The 17,914-nt window shown below is 42.2% G+C and overlaps 1 protein-coding gene across 1 annotated transcript in view; it reads left to right on the forward strand.

The window, feature by feature from the left end:
* The window catches only part of LOC115403416 (uncharacterized), a 31,372-nt gene extending 14,302 nt beyond the window's left edge, over nt 1-17,070 (forward strand). Inside the window, 16 exon segments of the mRNA XM_030112298.1 lie at nt 3,349-3,433; nt 3,775-4,447; nt 4,534-5,182; nt 5,272-6,831; nt 7,051-7,319; nt 7,462-7,752; nt 8,405-8,647; nt 8,767-8,940; nt 9,131-9,237; nt 10,222-10,353; nt 10,504-10,727; nt 10,893-11,128; nt 11,340-11,450; nt 15,221-15,297; nt 15,980-16,229; nt 16,822-17,070. Of these exon segments, the coding sequence (XP_029968158.1) occupies nt 3,349-3,433; nt 3,775-4,447; nt 4,534-5,182; nt 5,272-6,831; nt 7,051-7,319; nt 7,462-7,752; nt 8,405-8,647; nt 8,767-8,940; nt 9,131-9,237; nt 10,222-10,353; nt 10,504-10,727; nt 10,893-11,128; nt 11,340-11,450; nt 15,221-15,297; nt 15,980-16,229; nt 16,822-17,070 (5,330 nt within the window).
* The last annotated feature ends 844 nt before the right edge of the window (nt 17,071-17,914 follow it).

Consider the following 17,914-nt stretch of genomic DNA (forward strand, 5'->3'; position numbering starts at 1 on the left):
CGGAAGTTCTCAGCAACCTTTCTCATTCGAAATGCCTTAATTTAACTTCCCTTACATGCAGAATAGAACCTGTTGTGAATATGTTCTTATAAAACTACCGATTGAGGTCATTCTCATTCTCAATTTCAATGAACACAGAAGTGACAACTTCTCACATGCATAAGAACTGAAGCATAAAAAGCTCTCATCTGAGCACTCCTGTTCATGCGTGAAGTCAGTGGTTTTATTATTCTTAAATCTCAATCAACAACAAAAACACCCTGAAAACACAACCGATTTGTGTGTGTGCAATTTAGCCACTTCGTGCCGTGCCATTACACTGTCAGTAACTTTGGGGGATCATAAGTGGAGTCCATTTACCATTTATCATACCCGCTTTCTCCCTACATGAAGTGTACTATTGTTCCCAAGCCAAACACTGAGCGCTTCACCTGAATTCATACAGAATCATGTACGATCATCAATGGTATTGTCAGGGTTTGATAATAAAGATTAAAAATGGGCTGGAAGAAATGTTTGTGATTATCCAGTACAGGAGTGTAATGGTGGTACTGTTTCATTAGGTCATTATAGAGAATTCTTGGATGTTACCGGTTGGTTCGGTTTAGTGAAGCAAACATTAAGCAGCCAGTTCAGGTATTCAAACAAACAACAAATCCACAAGGGAGGTTGGTGTTTACACCTTCAGTATCATCAAGTTCATGGGATGTTGGAAAAATGTTTTATCGTAGAAGCTAAGAAACACAGTATTTTGTAAAATTATGTTATGTATGTAAGTATCTTGTGTATTTTCGTGGAGGGCTTTCTCCACACATGTCACAAGATGATCCAGTTCTCGCATGATCCTGCAGTCCCTCCTCTGGTGAGACTGCACAACTGACACGTCTGGTGGGGAATGGCAAAACTCTGCTGTGGAGAAAAAAATGGGGATCAGTCTGCTTCCCTGTCTTTCTTCTGCCTTCCTCCTTTCATGTGAAGCAGTCCCTCACCTGTTGCTAGTTTGTTTGTTGACTGCTGCTCGGGGTTGGTCTGCTGTCTTCAGGGGTGATGATCTACTTGAAAACAACAAACAACTTAAAACACAATAAATAGATCAGAACATGCAAGTAAAGTTAAAACATTAAAAAAAAAACCTGCTAAGGTTAACATTAGGCAAATATTGACTATCCTTTACAGTTCCACTCTGCTCAACCCTGATAATGTTAAAGTGATTCTTTTACTTGATGTTGAATGAGTGTTTGATCAGTTTGAATGTCACAACCTATTCAAAACCAAATAAGCTTTTAAATTCAAATCTTGAAAATTTCACCCAAAACTCTTATCCATGGATTCAAATTCTTTACACTTTCCAAATGACTGTTTTCCAGACTAATATAGCAACTTATCTGCCTATCACCTGTGCCTGGTGGCCTCATTCCACACCATGCTTGTCCGGTTTCTCCGGTCCACTCCGCTCCAGACCGCCTCTGTCTTGTATGTGAAACCCAACACCCCCACTGCAGCCACTGAACCCAGAAGATGGGTTGGCCTCTTATTATTTACAACAAAGTTTTAAGTATTAAACACTCATTACAAGCATGTAAGTGAATTTAACTCCATCCACTTGTAAAACTGGCGCTATGTCCGCCCATACTCTCCCCTTTCTGTTGGTGTCTTTGTAGAAAGGATGAAAAGGTATTTTTTGGCTTTCAACTTCTAAAAAAAATGAGTGTCTCCTCATCCAGTGTTGTGTCAATGAAGTAAGTGTGACAGAATGTGAGGCCTGTGAGGTCATTCAAAATAAAACCAAATCTAAGAATTTGGGGTACGCAAATATTGGTACATAACAGTTTGAAAATACTTTATTTATTACAGGATTATTGTACAAACAATTTGGTGCGACAAGCACATTTCACATTGCATATATATATATATATATATATATATATATATATATATATATATATATATATATATATACATATGTCTAACCTTTAATTTCACTATCAATTAAATGTTTTGAAATGCAAACACTTTAGACATACACTCGATTTAATTTTGAAAATTTAGAGGCTGCCGCCATTCTTTTTCCTGTTTGGTACGATGTTGTCTGTGGAACTTGATCCGTCAGTGCTTGACAGATCAGAAAATGGACTTGATCCGTGTTTTGGACGTGACAGAGTGGAGCGGAGGCCGTGATTTTTGGACTGTCATCAGCTGTGAAGAACCTCAGAGCTTCAGTTGAGTGTCCTGTTGCGAGTTCTGCTGTGGTACCACGTTCCCTGTTCCAGCAGTTTGTCACATTCTGTCATGGTTCTGAGACCCCGTCCTGTTTCCAGTTGACGATTCCTGCCAAGCACTTGACTGATATCTGAAAAATGGCGGCCCGACTCTCTCAGCCATTGATTCCAAGGGAGCCCATAGCGGCCCGCAAGAGGCACCCCTGCTACATCAGGGTTGTACCCCTGTTCAGCTCCCCTCATCTTCACAACACTGCCGCCAAGACCCAGCTAGACCATCAGGATTCAGCCGTCGAAGTGTGTAAACAGTCACGGTGCATGTTTTACGACTCATCTGTTTCCTGTTTGTTTTTGAAGTCTCTCTCGTCTCAGGTCCCTTGACTTCACTTTTCTTCACACATTTACAAATCAGAGATTGATAGAGTTTGGGTGTCTCTACTCTGTCTCAATAGAGTTGTGGGGGTCTATTAGTTATATGTTTCTTGGGTGCAAGCCGATTTTTAAATGAGGGTACAGTTACCGTGCTGTGATATCTGCAGCATGTGATGTCTCTTTCCGGTTAATTATTTTTACAGGCTGGAGCTATAAATTTTATCTTACCTCCGTCATGATTAAAGTTACTTCTCCTGCTGATTAGATTGCAAAGAAATGTCTTTGAATCTGAAGTAAGGTGGTTGAGAGTAAAAGTTACAAGATTAACGCAAATATTTACACAGTTTGCCTCTTTTTTTTATAATAATACAACTGAGTTAAAATTTTAAAAATGATGATTAACTCTTATCACCAGAACAGACTCCAGTCTTTGAAGGCCAAATGTCTGGAATCAATAATGAATGACTGAACAAATTGCAGTATTTATTTGGTTATTCATTGTCAGGTCACGTGAACCAAACAGCCTCTTGTCTGTTCTTGATAGACGTTTTTTTTTTCTTTATATTTGATCCATGTGTGATATTAGAAACTCCTGTCCACATCATAAAGCGTGACCGTGACAGTTGTAAAAATTGTGGTCTGATTGAAAGTTCAAGATTGTAAACAAGACTTCTATAAAAGGCGAGCCCCACTGAGGCTCATTCACACCAAGACACCATGGCTGTGTTGGGGAATATCCTCTTGGTGTTTCTGATAGCTGCTTTCAGCAGCTGCATGAGCCTGGAGCATGGACACAAAAAGCTGCCGTTGGACACTTTTGCTGCGCACTCCTCCCAAAAAAGGTATTGTATGGTGTGAGAAAGCTTGAAAATCTGTCAAAATGCTTGTATGTAACCTTAAGTAAATATATGAAAATTAGATATTATGCCTGTTCAGCTCACAAACAACATGGTTCAAGCTTGTAACACAGGATAATTATCTTTTGAACAAGATAAAAATTGTGTTTTACAACAAAAAAACATGTAGAAAAAGTAGTTATGTATGGAAATAAAAAAAACAAAGAGCAACATTGAGGATGAGATAATAATAAAATAATAATATATTTTTTGTGATGAAAAAGAGAGGCTAACAGTGTATTTATTTATTTTTTTTCACAAGTCATTCTCTTGATTACAACCTACAGTGTTCCAGACGTTGGGAAGATGAGTGACCTCAGAAACAGTTACCAAACTGTGTGGGACAAGTTTAGAGATCAAACTGCAGCTGATCGAGATGCTTTCCTGACTGACTCATTCCCTGCTGGCTTCCAGTGGGCAACATCCAGTGAGTCCTTCAAGGTTGAAGGAGGATGGTCAAAGGGAGGAAAGGGTGAGACCATTTGGGACCGTTTCGGGCATCAAGGCCAAGCTTTTGAAAATCAAACTGCTGACCTCGCATGTGACAGTTACCACAAGGTGGATTATGAACTGTACCTCCTGCGAGGTCTCCAAGTCAACACCTTCCAGTTTTCTATCTCCTGGGCCCGTATTTTCCCTTCAGGCCACAATGACAGCCAATCAGAGGATGGGGTTCTCTACTATAACAGCCTCATCGACGCTCTCATTGAATCAGGCATCAAACCTATTGTCACTCTCTACCACTGGGATCTGCCCCAGGTTCTCCAGGACAGAGGTGGGTGGACTGACGCTTCCATTGTCGAGGCCTTCAAAGAGTATGCAGATTTTTGTTTTTCTGAATTTGGGGACCGGGTCAAGACCTGGAACACATTCAGTAGTCCCTGGGTGGTGAGCCATGCTGGATATGGCACCGGTGAACATGCTCCTAGTGTCAAGGACTACGTGACTGCAGCCTATCAGGTGATAATAAAACTCATAATAAACATCCTGATGTTTCACTGAGGGCGAGGTCCATTCAACTTATACTTGTTTCTGCATTTCTTCAGGTCACTCACAATATTCTGAAGTCCCATGCTGAAGCCTGGCATGTCTACAATGACAAGTACAGAACGGCACAACAAGGTCAAGTGGGCATCGCATTAAACGCTGACTGGGCAGAACCAGCAGATCCCTCCAAATCTGAAGATGTTGCTGCCACAGAGCGCTACCTTGAGTTTATGCTGGGCTGGTTTGCACATCCCATATTTGGAGCCGGAGACTATCCTTCAATTCTGAAAACTCAAATTGAAGAGAAAAGAGCAGCATGTCTATCCTCTGTGCCTGCAATACTACCAACGTTCACTTCTGAAGAGATGAAGAGAATTGTTGGCACGGCTGACTTTTTTGGACTGAACCATTACACCTCCCGGGTAATCACACACAATAATGGTGGCTGCGTCGCAGGTCCTGAGGGGGTGGGTAACTTCAGATCAGATGTGCACCCCTCAGGGAATGCCACAGCCTCTGACTGGATCTCCTCTGTGCCTTGGGGCCTGAGAAGGCTTCTAAACTACATTTCAACAGTGTACTTACAAACTAGGAAAGTACCCATCTATATAACTGGGAATGGGATGCCAACAGAGAACACTGGGGACATCATCAATGATCAAAGCAGAATACAGTACTTGAGGAGCTACATCAACGAGGCATTGAAAGGTATGTTGAGAATAAAAATTCTTTAATTCATTTAAAAATTGTTTTAACATAGTATTGTGGCTAAATATCTGCATTTCTTTTCCCAACAGCTGTAAAACAGGACAATGTAGATGTGCAGAGATTTACTGTACAGTCACTTCTGGATGGCTTTGAAGGTCCACAAGGCTACAGCGAACGTTTTGGTCTGCATTATGTCAACTTCGATCTGCCTGACAGACCCAGGACCCCAAGACAGTCTGCCTACTTTTACTCAGAGGTCATTGAGAAAAATGGTTTTGCTCCACAAAACACAGTCTTTCATAGTTCACAAGAGAAAAAGCTGAAGTCAAAGAAAGTAGGACCACTGCCACCGTCCACCGTCCCATCCAGTGCCACAGATGTTTGGAGAAAGTTCACAGGTCAAACAACTTATGAGAAGAAGCTCTATCACTATGGCACTTTCCCAGAAGACTTCAGCTGGGGAGTTTCTTCTTCAGCTTACCAGATTGAAGGTGGCTGGAATGCTGATGGGAAAGGGCCCAGTGTCTGGGATACCTTTGCTAATGCACCTGGTAGTGGTATCCCTGAGGGTGCCAATGGAAGTACAACCTGTGATAGTTACAACAGATTCAATGAAGATCTTTACATGCTGCGAGGTCTGAGGGTAAACTCATACAGATTTTCTATTTCCTGGTCCAGGATCTTTCCTAATGGAAGGCTTTCCTCCCTGAACCAGAAAGCGGTTGACTATTACAACAATCTCATTAACAGCCTTGTAGCAGCAAATATCTCCTCGATGGTAACACTTTATTATTATGACCTCCCTAATGCTTTGCAAACTGAGCTGAATGGCTGGGAAAATCCTGAAATGATTGATGTTTTTAATGACTATGCTGACTTCTGTTTTGCCACTTTTGGTGACAGAGTGAAATTTTGGATAACTTTCCAGCAGCCTGACACAATTGCTTGGTTAGGATATGGAACTGGACAGTATCCTCCCAGGATTAGAAATCCAGGAACAGCACCATACCAAGTTGCACACAACCTGATTAAAGCTCACGCTACAGCTTACCATACATATGATGATAAGTACCGTGCTTCCCAAGGTGGCAAAGTCTCCATTGCCCTGAATGCTGATTGGATCGAGCCTGTTGATGTTAATAATCCCCGTGAGATATACGCTGCTGACCGTGCAATGCAATTCCAATTAGGTTGGTTTGCCCACCCCATTTTCAAGAATGGTGACTATCCTGATGCACTGAAGTGGCAAGTTGGAAACAAAAGTGAACTCCAAGAACTTTCAGAGTCAAGACTACCTTCCTTCAGTGAAGAAGAAAAGAGCTTAATTCAGGGAACTGCTGACATGTTATGTGCAAATCATTACACTACACAAATAGCAACCCATGTAATAAGTCAGACTACCCCCCCATCGTTTGAATATGACAGGGACTTTGAACTTGCTGAGGAAAGTGATGCACCAAGCACAGTCATTGATGGGCAGAGAGCTGTGGCTTGGGGCTTGAGAAGACTTCTTAACTGGATCAAAGAGGAATATGGAAATCCAGAGATTTATATCACTGAAAATGGAGTGGCCACAGATTCAACAACAACATTTGATGACACAGACAGAATCTTTCTCTACAAAACCTACATTGATGAGGCTTTAAAGGGTGAGTGTGTGCATGAATTACTGAGTGTTGTTTCGAGATAACAATGTCAAGTTCCATAATGTAGTGAGAATCCTGTTGACATAACCAATGTTAATCCCACAGCCACTTTTTGTAATCACCTTTATTTAGATGATTAAGTTTAAATAGATTTTGTGTGACAATATAAATTCCACTTTTCTAGTTTATCACTTTATGTCTATGCCATCATTTATCATACAGCTCACAATCTGGATGGAGTGAATGTGAAAGGATATGTGGCAACATCTCTCATGGATTCCTTTGAGTGGCTCAGAGGATACGAACTTGGATTTGGTCTACACCATGTTGATTTCACAAACCCCAGCCGGCCAAGGACACCAAAGCGCTCTGCACATTACTACTACCAAGTCATTAAAGACAATGGCTTCCCAATGCCAGATGACGAGAAGACTCTTTATGGATTTTTTCCAGAAGATTTTCGTTGGAGCACTGCCAGTGCTGCTCATCAGGTAGGCCAACACATCATATCCTTTTCAACAGCAACAAACAAAGATTTAAATTGCAGTAGTGAAGAAGTGCTTCAGTGGAACTGGAATATTATGTGAATGGGATCGACTTTTTTTTTCTCTCTTTTTTTTTTTTAAATTTTAGATCGAAGGAAGCTGGAGAACCCATGGAAAAGGAATGAGCATCTGGGACAAGTTTGCTCATACTCCTTATAGAGTGTCCAACTTCGACACTGGGGATATTGCTTGTGACAGCTACAACAAGATTGACGAGGATGTGGAAGTGCTCAAGAAGCTGAAAGTGACCAACTATCGATTTTCTATCTCCTGGCCCAGAGTCCTGCCTGATGGCACGAACAAATACATCAACGAAGAGGGACTGAACTACTACAGTAGATTAATAGATGCCTTGCATGCAGAAAACATCCTTCCACAGGTAGGTTGTGGGATTGTATCACTAAAAGACAGATTTCTTTATTGTATTATTTTTTTCCCCACTGGCAACTACTGACTTTGAATATATTTGACTCTGCTAGTTCTTAACGGAATTAACAGTACTATAGATTTAGATAAAGTATATATATTGATTCCCCTTGACTATGCTGGCTTGTGTAAATGTTGGTCAGTTCAGGTATTTAAACTCTGTGGTTGTGTCAAAGATTTTATATGCTCATCACAGTTTTTCAGTGTTAATTGGACGTCGGGCCCAGGGTGTGGCTTGTTGATACTTTACTGTGATGAATTTCAATGGGATTCCTTGGCTCACATTTGGTCACAGTAGTTCAAAGGAGGTCACTTGTGAGTTACCATGATCCTTTGAAGCAGGGTTTTTGGATTTATTTGAAATTGGTGAGAACTGTTGTCAATAGGGAGGACTTCTAGGCATAAATCTCCTCTGTTAATAGATTTCACATTAATGGCTTCCTGTAACAATTTCTTGAAAAACTATGTCTTTTCTGTGCATATAGTGTATATTGGTGTCTTCAAAGGAAAACGTCTGATTGACGTCTGATGGGTCTGCCCCTATTGACCAGTTGCCCCTTGCCCAAACTGTAAAACTCATTTGCACTCTATCCTTCATTTTTCAGGTCACCTTGTACCACTGGGACCTTCCCTTGGCCCTACAGAGATTGGGAGGCTGGGAGAATGAAACCATAGTCCAGCGTTTCAAAGAATATGCTGATGTTATATTCGAGAGACTTGGGCACAAAGTGAAGTTTTGGATCACTCTCAATGAACCATACATTGTGGCCAACCTTGGCTATGGATATGGCACTTTTGCTCCAGGTAACAGCTTCTCTTATGTCAGTGACCAGTTTTGAACATTCATTGTTGGAAAAGTTTTCTATTATCTAGATTTTGTATCACATTAATGTTTTAATGGCTATGGTTCCGAGGATATAACACACATAATTTAACTTTATTTATTACAGGTGTTTTCCGCAAGCAGTACATTGCAGCTCACAACCTGCTCAAGGCTCATGCTGAGGTTTGGCATCTTTATAATGACAAGTATCGTGCAACACAAAACGGGCTTATTTCCATCACCATCAATTCGGACTGGGCAGAGCCAAGAAACCCTTACAAGGAAGAGGACATTGATGCAGCTCAGCGCTACATACAGGTAGAGAAATACATGTCAGTGCTGAAAGTCTATTTGCCAAGTGTTGCTGCTTTTTCTCATTTACTGTTTAGCAGAGAAATGAGATTTAATCAACTGGGAGTTCATCAGATTCACCTTGTACACTTTTTAGTCGAATAATAACTAATAAGATAGCGTTGACTAATTCTGACAAGTATGATTTTTTCCACAGTTCTTCATTGGCTGGTTTGCCAATCCTGTCTATAATGGAGATTATCCTGAGATCATGAAAACAATCATTCGTGAGAGAAGTCTTGCTGCAGGACTTCCAGAATCACGGTAATGAAACATTAAAAGATAAGTTCAACCAATCAAAGCACAATATATATTATATGGTACATCTACTTCTTCACTTTTAAGATCTAAGAAATTGTTTCAAAAGTGAGATCCTCCCCTGGTGTTTGCCAAGAAATTTTAAAAATTTATTTATTGTAAAAGTAATTGAAAGAAAGTGAAATTATGAAATAAACTTTAGACTATCAGCTGAACAAGAAAACACTTCAGTCGTGGTGAAACACATGAACAATCAGATATTCTGTACTAAAGAAAAGGGTTGCTTTTAGTTCCAAAGAATTCTAAGCCATCAAAAATGTCATCAACTTACATGAAATAAATATGAGGAAGTCTGGCAATCAACCAAAAATAACTATGCTGAAGGAATGTGTTTGAAACCATGTGGGTAGGATTCATCCATATATGAATTGGGGTGGCTGGAGCACAGCCGGTACAGTGTGTTGTGCCAAAAAAATAATACCAGTAACATAATACTTGCTAATGAGGTCGTAATTTTAGGCATTTTCAATGAAGTAAAGCCACTAATATGTTAACTTGCCTATAGTTTACAGTGTGATGTTTGAATCATTGCCACATTAGCGTTTGGCAATATTCTAAAAAGGTACAAAATAAAATAATTTCAAAAAGTAACTGCAGCCAATATTTGAAAAAAAAGAAAGAAGAATCAAACTACATTTCTGAGAAATCAGACTTTTCCTGTGGAAGTTTTGTGCTTTATCAAAAGTAGGTATAGTGGATGAGATAGATGTCATACTCAGTCATTGAGGTAACACTTTCAATTCTGGTTGCAATTTTTTTTAATTGTCTTCTTACATTTGTTGACAAGTTATTGTATTATTGGCTTTATTACATTAAAAATTGACAAAATTATTGCATAACTGCCAGTTAGTCTACAATTTGTCTTTTGATCTCATGTCACCCATGTTTAAAACAGTTCAAAAAATGCCATCTCTTTTTTTTTTTTTGCAGTCTTCCAGAGTTTACCCCTGCTGAAATCGAGAGGATCAAGGGGACTCATGATTATTTTGGCTTTAACCATTACACAACTGTCCTTGCATATCATTCTCCCAGATTGAATCTGCAGGATTATGAAGGCGATCGGTAAGTTGATCGTTTTTGAGGTAACAAAGCACCATGGTTTTCGCACTGTCTCAGCTGAAAATTTTTATATTTATGTAAAGTGTTAGAAATAGAGGTTGAAATATCTGAGTGAAAGTTACACTGTGAACTAATCTCCAATCAAATCTACAGCAAAGTGGAAACTGTTGCGGATCGTTCCTGGATCGAGTCTGGCTCTTTCTGGTTGAAGATCACACCTTTTGGATTCAGGAAACTTCTTAAGTTCATCAAGGATAATTATGGAAACCCACCCATCTATGTGACGGAGAATGGGATCTCAGAACGAGGAGAAGTGAATCTCAACGACCTTCGCAGAATACACTACTATGAGACCTACATTAATGCAGCTTTGAAAGGTACTAAAGTCAATAAAAAACAAGAAGTGGACAGATTTAATTAAGCTTAATTGGCTAAATTATTGCCTTAAATTATTAAAAGAAATGAGAAAGAGCAGATTCAGATCTTCATGATGTGTTGTGGAAGATGCTACCAGTTCCAGTATTTATTTTACTTTTTTCCAGCCAAAACACTGGATGGAGTTGATCTGAGAGGATACACCGCCTGGTCACTAATGGACAACTTTGAGTGGGCTTCTGGCTACGATGAGCAGTTTGGACTTTTCTATGTAAACCGTTCTGACTTCAACCTTCCGAGAATCCCCAAAGCATCAGCCTCTCGTTATGCCTCCATCATCTCCTGCAACGGTTTTCCAGATCCAGCCAGTGGACCCCATGCCTGTTTGGAGTCTGATGGTAAGATGTTCTCATGTTCAAAGACAATATACAGGAAACTGTCAAGCAGTCAGCAAACTTCACTTGAAGCGCAGCGCTTCTTCTGAATCAAGACATAAATTGCAGATTTATTCACATGTCTAATTCTCTCTCTCTGTCTTTTGTCACCGTCGTGCTACAGATTCAACCCCCCCCACAAACCCAACTCCCCCCACAAACCCAACTCCCCCCACAAACACAACCCAGAACCTTGAGAACAAAGTGGACTTTTTGGGTTTGGAGCTTCTCGCGCAAGATGCAGAAGTGGCCCTTTATGTCCTGTTTGCATTTGTTCTTGTAGGTGTAGTCATTATTGCTGTTGCCGTTTTTGGGCTCTTGAAAGCTAAAAAGAAAGTGAAAAAAGTGAAGGCTGAGAACTTAAAGATGGACAAAATGTGAACAAAAGGTTGTAGTTGTATTTCACTTCAGCAGCATGTCTTTTTTCTGTTCTTTGTATTATAGTCATTGGTGGCTGAGAAGTACGTACAGTATGTAACTTTTTTGTTGGGTTGTTCAAAATTTAAAATGCAACATTTAAAGAATTTTATATAGGTGTGTATATTGGTTGTAGAAACTGTAAGTCATTTTGTCACTGTCATCATCCACCCCTTCCCTAAAATGACAAATAAAAAAAATATATGTACATAAAAATCTGTACTATGCCTCATCTCTCTATAATTTTGTTCACAATTGGATGGATGGCTATATTGATTTGCACAGCACCTACACTGAAATTGCACTATTTTGTTTCTAAATGGAGAACAGGGGCGTCACTAGGTTTTAAGTCCAGGAGATACACAGGATGTGAGCGAACCTAGCGCAAAACTCCACAAACAGCGAACAAAGACTGAGAAATTATTCATTATTATTTATTTATTTATTTTTTAATACAGTAAAACTAAAAATATAGGTTTGCAGAGAAACAGTGTGTTTAGCTGCAGTTCTCAAATTGGAGTCCCTTTACCCCCAGTACTTAGCGAGTCAGAGTTTGGGGTTTATGAAAAAATGTCAGATCAGCTGATAATAAATTAATAACCATGCTGTATCAGTTTAAAAACAAATGTATGTCTGCATGTAGGTAGCAATGCGCCAATGAACAAACTAACTATTCCCACAGCTATGGATCAATAAAAAAACTGACATTATTGATACATATCACTAAAGCTGTGATCCATTACTGTCATCACACACAGCTCCTGCCTCTACTCAGTGTTTCTCGCCATAGACGATGGAAACATTTTTAAATAAGCCTCTTTATCAAGTGGTGCTGAGTCTAAACCAGCAGAACTGAGAAGATATCATGACCTTTATCTGGAGTGTGGTTTCATTGAGAACAGAGACAGAAGATCAAGATGTGTGGAGAATCTTCAGCTGGTAGCAAATTAAGCCATTAAGCCGCCGAGCTAAAGCACCTCCTGATTACCAAGAGTCACAGTTCAGAGACTAAACAAAGGAGAGAGTGAGGAATACCTTAGCCTGAAAACAGAATGGTGTATTTGGCTGTAACTTCAGAAAAAGCCCAGAGAGCTTCTTATTTAGTGGTAGAATAGGATTATGACTTACCATACCAAATAGGTGACTATTTGTCACCCATCACTCCCAAGAATAGAGAAACTGTATTGTGAGAAACAGGCTCACCTTCTCACCAATTTAACCTGTTAGTGACGTGAGTGACTGAGGTAAGTAAGTAAGTAAGTAAGTAAGTAAGCTTTATTTGTATAGCACTTTTCCCAGACCAGGGTCACAAAGTGCTTCACATAAAAATAATATGTACATAATAGAAAATACAAAAAACAATCACTAAAATAACAAATATGCAAGGTAAAACAGTACCATGCAGGCCAGAAAACAAATAGATATACAAGATAAAAAACAGTACCATACAGGCTAAAAGGCTTGTTCAAAGAAAAAGGTCTTTAGCTGCTTTTTAAAAGAATCAACATTGTCCAGAGACCTGAGCGAGCAGGGAAGCTCATTCCAAAGACGCGGTGCCACTGCCTTAAATGATCTATACCCTCGAGTTTTGAAACATGTGCGGGGAACCATTAACAAGTTTTGGTTGGAGGACCTCAAGCAGCGAGTGGGAACATAGGGCTGGATCAGGCCCCTGATGTAGTCCGGTGCCTGCCCGTGTAGAGCCCGAAACGTCAAAACCAAGATTTTAAAATTTATCCTGAATGAAACAGGGAGCCAGTGCAGGTCCTTGAGAATAGGACTTATATGGGCTCTCCTACGAGTGCGGGTCAGGAGCCGTGCAGCGGAATTCTGGACAACTTGAAGGCGCGCCAGTTCTTTTTTGTTGAGACAGGTGAACAGGCTGTTACAATAGTCGAGGCGAGATGAGACAAATGCATGTATAATCAACTCCAACTCTTTGAAGGACACCATTTTGCGAAGTTTAGCTATATTCCGAATTTGGAAAAAGCAGTTTTTCACAAGCTGATTGGTGTGGTGTTCCAAGGACATTCCTTCGTCAAAAATAACACCCAGATTTCTTAGGCTGCCTTTAACTGAACAGTTCAGGTCACCAAGATGGTGTTTTATGGCAGACATGGCGCTGTCTGGGGCAACAATCAGAGTCTCCGTTTTGTCTGAATTCAGCTGCAGACTGTTTTCACTGAGCCACTCTTTAATTTTGGCCAGACATCTCATCAGCGACTTAAGTTTTTCTGGCTCAGATGACTTAAAGGAGCAGTACAGCTGCAGGTCGTCGGCGTACAGGTGGTAGGACATGTCACTGAACTGCTGAATCAGCTTGCCAAGAGGGAGGATATACAGCAAGAACAAAATAGGTCCAAGAACAGATCCCTGTGGCACCCCCCACAGAAGCTCCACAGGATCAGACATCACATTGTCAACGGAAACACTGAAAGTTCTACCAAACAGGTATGAGCTAAACCAGTCCAAAACAGGACCTGACAACCCAACCCAGTCCCTCAGTCTGTTGATCAGGATGCCATGGTCGACTGTGTCAAAGGCAGATGATAGGTCTAGTAAAACCAGTACAGTGCATTTGCCAGAGTCCGCAGCCATCATAATGTCACTAGACACTTTCAACAGGGCCGTCTCGGTTGAGTGAGACTCACGAAAACCAGATTGAAATATGTCGTGTATGTTGTGTGTCTTCAGAAAGGAAGCAAGTTGGACACAGACCACCTTCTCCAGGACTTTAGCCAGAAATGGGGTTTTTGATATTGGCCTGAAGCTCTTAACATCTGTAGGGTCCAAGCGTGCTTTCTTTAAATGTGGCTCCACAATGGCATGTTTGAAAGAACGTGGAAACACGCCAGCTGACAGTGACATGTTGAACATTTCTACAATACAATCCCCGATCAGATCAAACACGTTCAGGAGGAGTCTAACAGGGAGAACATCAAGACTACTAGAGGATGGTTTCATTTTGTGAATGACAGATAAAATGTCCTCTTGCGTGACGGGCTTGAAAGATGCCCAGCGTTGAGGGGGGGGTCCCAGATGCTGAGGTCCTTGGCATGGGGCCAATGACAAAGGCAAACCATCTTTTATAGCTCTGACCTTCTCAATAAAAAAGTTCAAGAACTCATCACTTCTGATATTACAATGAGCCAAGGTGGCAGGGACAACAGGTGATACAATAGAACTGATCGTATCAAAAAGCACCTTGGGATTCTTTTTGTTGGAGGAAATCAGCTGATGAAAATAGGTCGCCCGAGCCTCCTCTAACTTCTTATTTAAGGAAGCTATGAGGTCCCTTAAATGAAGCCTGTGGACCTCCAGTTTCGTAGATTTCCACAAACGTTCAGTTTGGCGACATGTTCTCCTTAGACTCAAAATTGCATCATTGATCCAGGGACAGGACTGTTTGCGGCACATAATATTAGTTTTAAGTGGTGCTATTTGATCCAGAATAGACCCACAGTGACTGTTAAAACAGTGCATAAAATCATCAATATCAGTGCAGTCATTAAAGAGAGAAGGGTCAAACCTATCACAGAAATGCGTGGCTGTTGCCTCTGTGATAATCCTCCTCTCTGACTGAGATGGAACACGCCTGGACTCAGGTGGGGCACTTAGTTCAAAGAAGACACAGTGATGGTCACTCAAATGCACATCTTCTACACAGACATTGTCAATATGCAGACCCAAAGAAAAAACAAGGTCCAGAGTGTGATGTTTGGTGTGGGTGGGGCCTGACACATGCTGTTTAAAGTTAAAAGCCTCAGTCATGGATAAAAGTTCAGTTGCTGGGCTGCATGTGTTATCATCAATGTGTAAGTTGAAATCACCCATAAGCACAACTCTTTCCAGGCGGATTATTGATGATAAAAAGTCAGAGAAATCCCTTAAAAAGCCCCCAGCAGGGCCCGGAGGGCGATAGATTAAAATACAATAAAACATGTCTGAAGTGCCAACTTTGATCATAAGTGCTTCAAAGGATGAGAAGTGCTCAGTGTTTATAAGACCACAGGTGTACCTGTCCCGGTACACCACGGCCAGACCTCCTCCACGGCGGCAGGGGCGGGGCCTCCCAAGAGTCAGACAGCCCTCAGGACACAGTTCATTTAAATGAATGAACTCATCCTCCTTCTGCCACGTTTCTGTAAGGAAAAAGAATTGGAGTTTTTCCCTGATGAAAAGCTCATTAAGGGAGAAGGCTTTGTTTGCTATCGAGCGTGAATTAAATAATCCGATCTTGCACGATGAGAGGGATGGCGAGTCCGTGCGGCTCGCTGTGCGCAGCGGGATAGGCTGCAGGCATCTCCCACGGTCACGTGACGACCAGCTGGACCGGCGGCAGGACCCACGCTGCTCCGGGGATGTAAACACTGGGAATCGGCGAAAAACCGGCGACCACATAGCGCATTCAGCGGGGATCCAGCGCTGCGGAAAAGGAGCACGGCCATGCAGAGAGGCTGCGAGAGGCGGAAGGACGTCGGCGGCGTCGGTCGTGTCCTGCAGAAGAGGAATCGGGCGCAGCCACCTGTAGCCTCGGTGAAGTCCTCCACGAGCAGCGTGCTTCATTACACGCTTAACCCGGACCTGGACACCGGCTCGGCAGCCTCTTTTCCTCCTCTTTCGATCACGCGGACGGCGACGAAGAGGCAACAGGTAATCCTGCGTGGTGGGAGGGCAAACAAACGGTGGAGGGAATGCCTGCTTGTAGCCGTCCCAGTCACTAAAGAGGCATTCCATAGACTCCTTAACTCTAAGGAGGGAGCTGCGATCATAAGTCCTCACAGCACAGACACAATCGCTGTCCGTCAACGTCGTTATGACAGCGAAAACGACCATAAACAACCCAGGGAGTCGGCACAGGAGCAGGTGAGCAGCCCAAACAGACGCAGGCGCCATCTTGCTTGTGACGTAGTGCAGGCGTGTGAGGTGTGTTTGATAAGACAAATTACATATATTTACTGTGTGATTATAACTTTTAGTATATGGGTTTGTCAGTTTTCTGCCAATTATTCAAAGAAGTGGCAATAAGTGTTGAACCACTTCAGAAAGTTTTGAGCTGTTTGTTCAACAAACTAGGTTCGCTGGGACTGTGTCAATGTTAATATTGTTTGTAGTGACTTGAAGATGAAGGAAACATTGTAGTATGAAGCTTCAGAACTCCACACCAGGGACTTCAGTCAGGATGCTCTTCATAGATTTCAGCTTGGTCTGTAACACCATCATCCTGGACATCCTAACATCTAAGCTGGCCGACTTGGACCTCCCCCCCACCACAACCGCTTGGATCAAAGACTTCCTCACTGACCACCCGCAATCGGTGAGAATTGGTAACAGGAGTTCTTTCACCGTGTCGCTCAGTACCGGCTCTCCTCAGGACTGCGTGATGAGCCCTCTCCTGTACACCATCTACACACATGACTGCACACCCATACATCCAGTTCAGTTCATCCAGCTCAAGTCCTTCACCTCTTTGCCTCAAATTTCCCGAAATTGAACAGTGATAAAACTGAACTTCTTCTTGTTGGCACCAAGTCCACACTCTCCAAATCTGACAGGTTTTCCCTCACCATCGACGGCTCCACAGTGTCCCCCTCCCCTCAGGTTAAGAGTCTGGGTGTCATCCTCGACAGCTCACTTTCTTTCCACCCCCACATTAATAACATCTCTTGGTCTGCATACTTACACCTACGCAATATAAACCGTCTCCACCCCTCTGTCGCCCCTCACACCACTGCCATCCTGGTCCACAGCCTCGTCACCTCCTGCCTTGACTACTGTAACTCACTCCTTTTTGGTGTCCCCCACAAATCCCTCCATAAGCTCCAACTGGTCCAGAACTCAGAAGCTTGCATCGTCACCAAAACCCCTTCCTCTCACCACATCACTCCTGTCCTCCAGCAGCTCCATTGGCTCCCTGTCAAATTCCGGATCATCTTCAAAATACTTCCGTTTACATTTAAAGCCATCCACAACCTCGCCCCCTGCCTCCTCCGCATCAAAGGTGTCGATGTAGAGAGAGTGCCCACCTTCTAGTTCTTCGGGACCCACATCTCGAGGGACCTGTCCTGGGCGGCCAATACAACATCTCTGGTCAGAAAAGCCCAGAAGCGCCTCCACTTTCTGAGGGTCCTGAAGTGGAACAGGCTGCAGACGGACCTGCTGGTCTCTTTCTATCGGGCTACAATTGAGAGCGTGCTGGTGCATGCTATCCCTGTGTGGTATGCTGGCAGCACAGTGGCTGACAGAAGAAGACTGGAGCGGGTCACAAGAACAGCTGAGAAGGTGATCGGCTGTCCGCTGCCCCCCCTGGACAACTCCAGGTGCCTTACCAGAGCCAA

The sequence above is a fragment of the Salarias fasciatus genome, chromosome 16, assembly GCF_902148845.1.
Source record: "Salarias fasciatus chromosome 16, fSalaFa1.1, whole genome shotgun sequence".
In the NCBI taxonomy this organism is placed as follows: Eukaryota; Metazoa; Chordata; class Actinopteri; order Blenniiformes; family Blenniidae; genus Salarias; species Salarias fasciatus.